At 57.8% G+C, this 6,420-nt stretch overlaps 1 protein-coding gene across 1 annotated transcript in view; it reads left to right on the top strand.

Moving 5' to 3' along the window:
* NR4A2 (nuclear receptor subfamily 4 group A member 2) overlaps window positions 1-3,246 on the top strand; it is a 4,924-nt gene extending 1,678 nt beyond the window's left edge. Inside the window, exons 3-7 of the mRNA XM_042827252.1 lie at window positions 155-284; window positions 365-528; window positions 959-1,161; window positions 1,519-1,697; window positions 1,784-3,246. Coding sequence (XP_042683186.1) covers window positions 155-284; window positions 365-528; window positions 959-1,161; window positions 1,519-1,697; window positions 1,784-2,040 — 933 coding nt within the window. The 3' untranslated portion in view covers window positions 2,041-3,246. The remainder of the gene's footprint in view (window positions 1-154; window positions 285-364; window positions 529-958; window positions 1,162-1,518; window positions 1,698-1,783) is intronic.
* Window positions 3,247-6,420: the final 3,174 nt, after the last annotated feature.

Here is a 6,420-nt window from a genome sequence, read left to right as displayed (position 1 = left end):
TGGGGAGAAAGGAAAAAAAAAAGAAAAAAAGAGAGAGAAAGGCAAGGAAACGGGAGAAGGAAAGGAATGGGGGAGAAATGCGGCGGCGGGGAGCGGGGCTGGCGGCTCCTGCGGACCCCCGCTGACACCGCGCTCTCCCCGTCCCGCCCCGCAGCGCACGGTGCAGAAGAACGCCAAATACGTGTGCCTGGCCAACAAGAACTGCCCGGTGGACAAACGCCGCCGGAACCGCTGCCAGTACTGCCGCTTCCAGAAGTGCCTGGCCGTCGGCATGGTGAAGGAGGGTGAGTGCGGGGCTCGGCGCCGGGCCGGGCCGCACCGAGCCGAGCCCCGTCGGGGCGGCTGAGCCGCGCTTCTCTTGCAGTGGTTCGCACAGACAGCCTCAAAGGCCGGAGGGGTCGCTTGCCATCCAAACCGAAGAGCCCCCAGGAGCCCTCTCCCCCCTCTCCCCCGGTGAGTCTGATCAGTGCGCTGGTGAGAGCCCATGTCGACTCCAACCCGGCTATGACCAGCCTGGACTATTCCAGGGTAAGCTGGACCGAGCTCGCGTTGGGACCTTGCCGCGCCCTCCGCGCCCGGCACGCAGCGGCCGCCCGCAGCCCGGAGCGGCTCAGCACAGCGCGCTGCGGCGGGCGGACGGACGCTTCCCCGGCCGCGCTCCGGGCGTCCCCGGCGCCGGCTGTGCCGCTTCCCTCGCGGGCTGTGCCGTACGGCCGGCCCCGCCGGGCGGCCCCGCGCCGAGCTGCGCGGAAACGGCCATTTGCATCTCGCGAGCGGCGACCTCGTCGCGCCGTTCCTAATGGAATTAATTGCCCCGGAACATCTAATTTCCTTAGTGGTCAGGGAGAGATTTAATTGTTAGAAAAACCCGGCTCCCCTCTTAGAAACGGGGTTAGCAATTTCACGGGTTATATACTTCGGAGAGCCTCATTAAGTGCTTTTTAAAATGAATTTCCAGTTCCAGGCTAACCCCGACTACCAGATGAGCGGGGACGACACTCAGCACATCCAGCAGTTCTACGACCTGCTCACCGGCTCCATGGAGATCATCCGCGGCTGGGCGGAGAAGATCCCCGGCTTCACCGACCTGCCCAAAACCGACCAGGATCTGCTCTTCGAGTCTGCCTTCCTCGAGCTCTTCGTGCTGCGCCTGGCGTACAGGTGAGCGGCCGCCGGCCGGGATGGGGGCGGTGGGAAGCAGAGCCTTTTGGGGCCGGTTAATGAAGCCGTGCTTTATTAACTCCATGGTAATTAGGTGCCTCTTAAATCCTTCGTTTATTGCTCCTCGACTAATTAGTTGTTTAGCTTTTCTCCCCTCGTCTTCTCTTTCTTTGCCTTTCCCTTTCTGCCTTTCCCTTTCTGCCTTTCCCTGTTTGCCTTTCCCTTTCCCTTTCCCTTTTTTTTCTCTCTCTCCTCCTTTTCTGTCCTCTTTTTCTCTCTCTCATTTCTCTTTTCCCAGCTAATTTCCCTTTCTCACCCGCTCCCCCATTCACTCTGTTGCTGTCACACTCCCTGCAGGTCGAACCCCGTGGAGGGGAAGCTCATCTTCTGCAACGGGGTTGTCCTGCACCGGCTGCAGTGCGTCCGCGGCTTTGGGGAATGGATCGATTCCATCGTTGAGTTTTCCTCCAACTTGCAGAACATGAACATCGACATCTCTGCATTCTCCTGCATCGCTGCCCTGGCCATGGTGACAGGTCAGTGCCCCCCACCCATCTCCTGCCCCCATGCCATCCCGCGGTGTCACCCCGTAACGTCCCGCGCCCTCCCGTGTGTTTTGCAGAGAGGCACGGGCTCAAAGAACCCAAGCGGGTGGAAGAGCTGCAGAACAAGATAGTGAATTGTCTCAAGGACCACGTGACTTTCAACAGCGGGGGCCTGAATCGCCCCAACTATTTGTCCAAACTCTTGGGGAAGCTCCCCGAACTCCGCACGCTTTGCACGCAGGGGCTGCAGCGCATTTTCTACCTGAAACTGGAGGATTTGGTGCCACCGCCAGCAATAATCGACAAACTCTTCCTGGACACTTTACCTTTCTAAGACTCTTCCCGTGCACTGACGCTGAACTCGAGGAACCTTCGCCCGTCGGAAGGGGACTTCAGCTGGGCACGGGGCAGCGCGCGGGGCGGCACGGCCCCCCAGCCAGCTCTGAGCCTCCTGCGGGCGGAGCGCGACGGGGCGTTTGGCTCTGGGGCACCGTGGATGCGGCTCTCGGACTTCCCGAATCCCATGGTATAAACTTTTTATTCTCGGCTTATAGATGAGGTTATTATTGAGGACTTCTGGTTAAACAGACGAAGCAATCTGGCGACGCCGGGCGCGCGGCTCAGAGCGAGAGGGGCAGCCCACGCGCTGAGGGACCCGCGGGCATCGCCTCCTAAAGACTGAAAGTTTTCTGCTGTAAAAGAAAGCTGTAATATACACAGATCCTAAATGTTCCGTGGGTGGCATGCCAGGAAGGAAGGGAAAGGCTTGTACAGTTGTCAGACGCCGTTTGGCTTTTCTGCAAATGAACCCGTGCCTAGTCATGAATCTATATGGGAACCAATTCTAAAGAATTAAGAAATAAAAGCTAAGCGTGTTTGGGGGGAAAAACACATGAGAAAAGAGAAGGAAAAGCAAATGGCTCCGTGCGAGGGGAGCGTGACGACCCTAAGGTGGCAATGTTATAGGCACTTGCTATTCAGTAATGTCTATATTCTATAAATAGTATTTCAGACACTATGTAGTCTGTTAGCTTTTATAAGGACTGGTAGTTCTCTGAGCTTCAAACGTTTTCTCAGTTGTAAAATAGGTGGGCACAAAAGTATTACCGACCCCGAAACCCTCGCAGAGGGACTCATAGTGTTTGTAAGCACCGTCCACACCCCTTGTTTGTAAGTGTTGTATGTACTGTTGATGTTGATTAAAAGAAAAGAAGTTTATATCTTGATTATTTTGTTGTCTAAAGCGAAACGAACTTTGCATGCAGCAGCTTCTGGCCGTTTCCAGAGCGCTTATAATATACATCGCTCCCTGGAAATTACTGAGCACTTTGAATTTTTGTTCTGTTTTGTTGGTTGTTTTCTTTTTTTAATGTCTAAAAGTCGTCGGTTAATATATTATTTTATGTTGGAGTAATATTTTTAATATTGCCATATACTGTAGTATTTTTTCTTTGTATATTTCCAGTATGGCACACGATGCAGATCACTGCCTTTTTTTCTATGGTGTACAACAGTTAGAAACGCGGATTGGTTTTTTTTTTTTCCCCCTATAACTCTTTCTTTGAGAAAGACAATTTTAATGTTTACAACAATAAAACGTGTAAACGAACAGAATCTCGTCTTCTTTCTGTCCAAGTGAGAAGCAGCAGCGCCAGCACCCATTGCAAATAAAGGACAATAGACTGACAATGTAGTAATAAACCGCACAGGAGAATGGATGGGGAGGTTTCGTTTCAGTAACGCGCGCCGGAACGCAGCGGCTCTGCGGGAGGAGGAGGAGGAAAAGCCCGCACCGAGAGGTTGGTCCTCGCGCCGCTTTTTGTCCTCGTTCGGAGAGCTTTGGCTCCTTCGGCCGCTTCGGCACCGCCGGGCTCCCGCACCGCTCTCTGCGGTCCGTTTGGGGTGCGCAGCGCAGGACGGGGCGGCCCCGGGGGGGTTCGGTTCGGTTCGGTTCCGCACCGCAACGCCTGGGGGTCCCGGGAAGCGCCGCTCCGGGGAAGGCGAACCGCAACGGGCTTTGTGGGAATCAATTGCGGTCAGCGGCGCGTTAGGAAGGAACTTCCCGGTCAGTTCAGGGGCTGCAGAAGGAGGCAGCGATAGCGGCCGTGCCCTCCGTCGGCTTCAGCCCGGAGCAGAGCCGGGGGCCTCGCGACGCGGCCGGGGACCGGCGGTCCGTTCCGGGCTCGGAGCTGGCGGGGGAAGCTGGGGAATTCGGGGAACTTCCGCCTCCTGCGGCGGGGATAAACGGAACGGCCGCCGGAGCGCCGCTCCTCCATGTGCCACCGACTCTTTGCGGCGCTTCTCGCGGCCGCGTGCTCGACCCCCAACAGCCCCGGGAGGCGGCAGCCAGAGGGCAGAGGCAGCCCTCGGCGCGCTCCCCGGAGCGGAGCTGCCCCCGTTCCCGCCGCTCCCGCAGCCCCCGGGCGCCGTCCGCACCGCAGCGCGGTGGATCGGGGCGGCCGCGCCGTCGGGGAGAGGCGGCTCGGCGGCAGCTCCACGGCCGTCCGCGGGCCCGAGCCGGAGGCGTTGTCCTGTCGGGGCCGCGGGTGTGCAGGGCCGGGGCCGTTAGCACAGCGGGGCTATTTCGAAGCATTTTTTTTGCAACTCTCCGGGCCGATCCCCCTCTTCGGAGGAGCGGGGCAGCCCGGGGGCACCGATACTCGGGAAAGAGCCGGCGGGGAAAGCGGACAGGAAGTGCCGGGGAAGGTCGGCATCGACCGCGGCCCCCTTTGGGAGCGGGGAAACACGCGGGGGCCGGGTTAGGGGCCGGGGCCGGGCGGGAGGCGCGGGCACAGGTGCGGGGCGGCCCCAGGTGCGGGGCCGGGTGGGGCTCAGATCCGGCCGGGCTTAGAGCGATCCGCTCGGCGGCCGCTCCTCCGGCAGAGCGGGACTTCGTGCCCCTTCGGCTCCGTCCGCCGGCGGCCGGGCCCCGCGTGCTGCTGGGATTGCCCCCTTCTCTTCGCTCGGCGCCGATGCAGAGGCCGGAACGGAGCCGTCGGGTGCGGAGGTTTTACGGCTCGAATGGACGAGGAGGAATGGATTCCCGGTAAGCGCCGAAAGCAGTGAGTGCCGCTGCCGGCCGGCGCCTGTGCGGGTATCGGCCTGGATGCGGGTGCTGCGTGCCGGCCGGGCTCTGCTGCTCGGTATTGCCGACGCCGTCGAGACTTTAACCCTTACACCGAGATGCCGCCCGGTGCAGCTTCCTGTTGGGCCACGGGCTGCTTTCACTCGACACTTTCTTTTGGCCGAGTATTTGAAAGAACTTTTCTGCCTCGCGGAGCGCCCCGGGCACAGCAGCCGTCCGTCCTTCGGCCGCAGCCCCGCGCTATGCCGTTCCCTGCCGGGCTGCGGGGGGAGCGGCACGGAGCGGCACAGCCCCGGCTCGGCCGAGCTCCGCTCCGATCGGAGGGCGTAACTTTCAGATGTACGGTATCCCCGATTAGTAACGGTGTTAATTGTTTTAGCTGCACACCGATCGTTACACTTGGGGCTGCCTTTTGTGCTCGGCCTGCCTGAGAAGGCAGACGAAGCTGTCCTGCTTGGTTCCCTTGGGGCTTCCTTTTTTTTTTTTTTGGTTTGTTATTAGTTTGTTACCTGACTTCTCTGCTGGTACGTTGCACTGACTTCTGGAGTCGCTCCTTCATTGCAGTGATGCATTGGAACAGAGCCTGTTTGCTGCAGTTATCTAAAGCCACCTTCCTCTTTCTATACTCTTCTATCGTGGACCATCCCAGTGCTGGACACATTTCTCCCCCTGGTTTGGAGAGGTGAGGGGACTTGAGTGTAATCCCCCGAAACGCGTCGGAGTTTGCAATGTGACAAACAAACAGGGGTGAGCTCAGGTCATTCAGTGCATCGTAGTCATCTGAAATTTAATGCAAGCTGCGTTTCTCTGCGGCCCAGGCAGTGCATTGCATGCCTCGTGTGTGCGGGGCTCTGCGTCCCATAGAGCTGTATGTCTGCGGTTCTGATGGAATCCACGAGTGCAGCTCAGGGCTGAGGCAGTGTCACGACATATTCTGGGGCTGCCTTTCCTGAGCGCCGTATGGGAAAGATGAATTACCGCAGGCGTGACACCCTCGCAGGAGCTTTATTAGTTTTGGAATGCAATCAGCAACACTTGCTTTCTTAGCCCTTTACCTAATTATCCTCATCGCATATGTCACAGGCGTAGGGAACAGCCAGCAGGAATTTATGTCTGGGGAAGTCAGAGCTGGGGAGCTGCTCTGTGTGATTTTAGCCCCCTGACTTCTCTTTGGTAGCAGAAGTCCCCGCGCTGGCCGTGTGCGTAGTGCACCTTGGATGCACCTGGAGGTGATTTCTGCTGTATTAGTGAACCCACTGCTGCATAATCTGCATTTGCTGAAACGTTAGCCCTAAGTAACCTTTATGGCTGGCTGTGGTGAGGAGGGAGATGTTGGTATTCATGAATGTTTTGACATGTTTGACATTTTCTATACTGTGTGCTCTTTCTCTGTTCTTCTGATCTCCTCCTGCCTCCCCTCCCCAGCTGCAGCAGTAAATGCCCCCCCCAGGCTGGGGGTGTGCTGGGCAGCACGGCTTTGGGTTTCGCTTTCAAAGTGGGCGCCAGGGCAAATAATGCGATTATTGCATTTTAATGGGAGGTAACTCTAACCAGAAGAGCTCATTTTGACGAAACAGGTGATTTGTGTTCCCTTTCCAAAGGGATACATCTGGCGTACGGAGCTGTGAA

This window comes from Centrocercus urophasianus, unplaced genomic scaffold (assembly GCF_019232065.1).
Source record: "Centrocercus urophasianus isolate 14NV4802_14NV808 unplaced genomic scaffold, USGS_Curo_1.0 seq_28, whole genome shotgun sequence".
NCBI lineage: Eukaryota > Metazoa > Chordata > Aves > Galliformes > Phasianidae > Centrocercus > Centrocercus urophasianus.
Note: the sequence above shows the minus strand (reverse complement) of the source record. Positions and strands in the feature narration are given on the sequence as shown.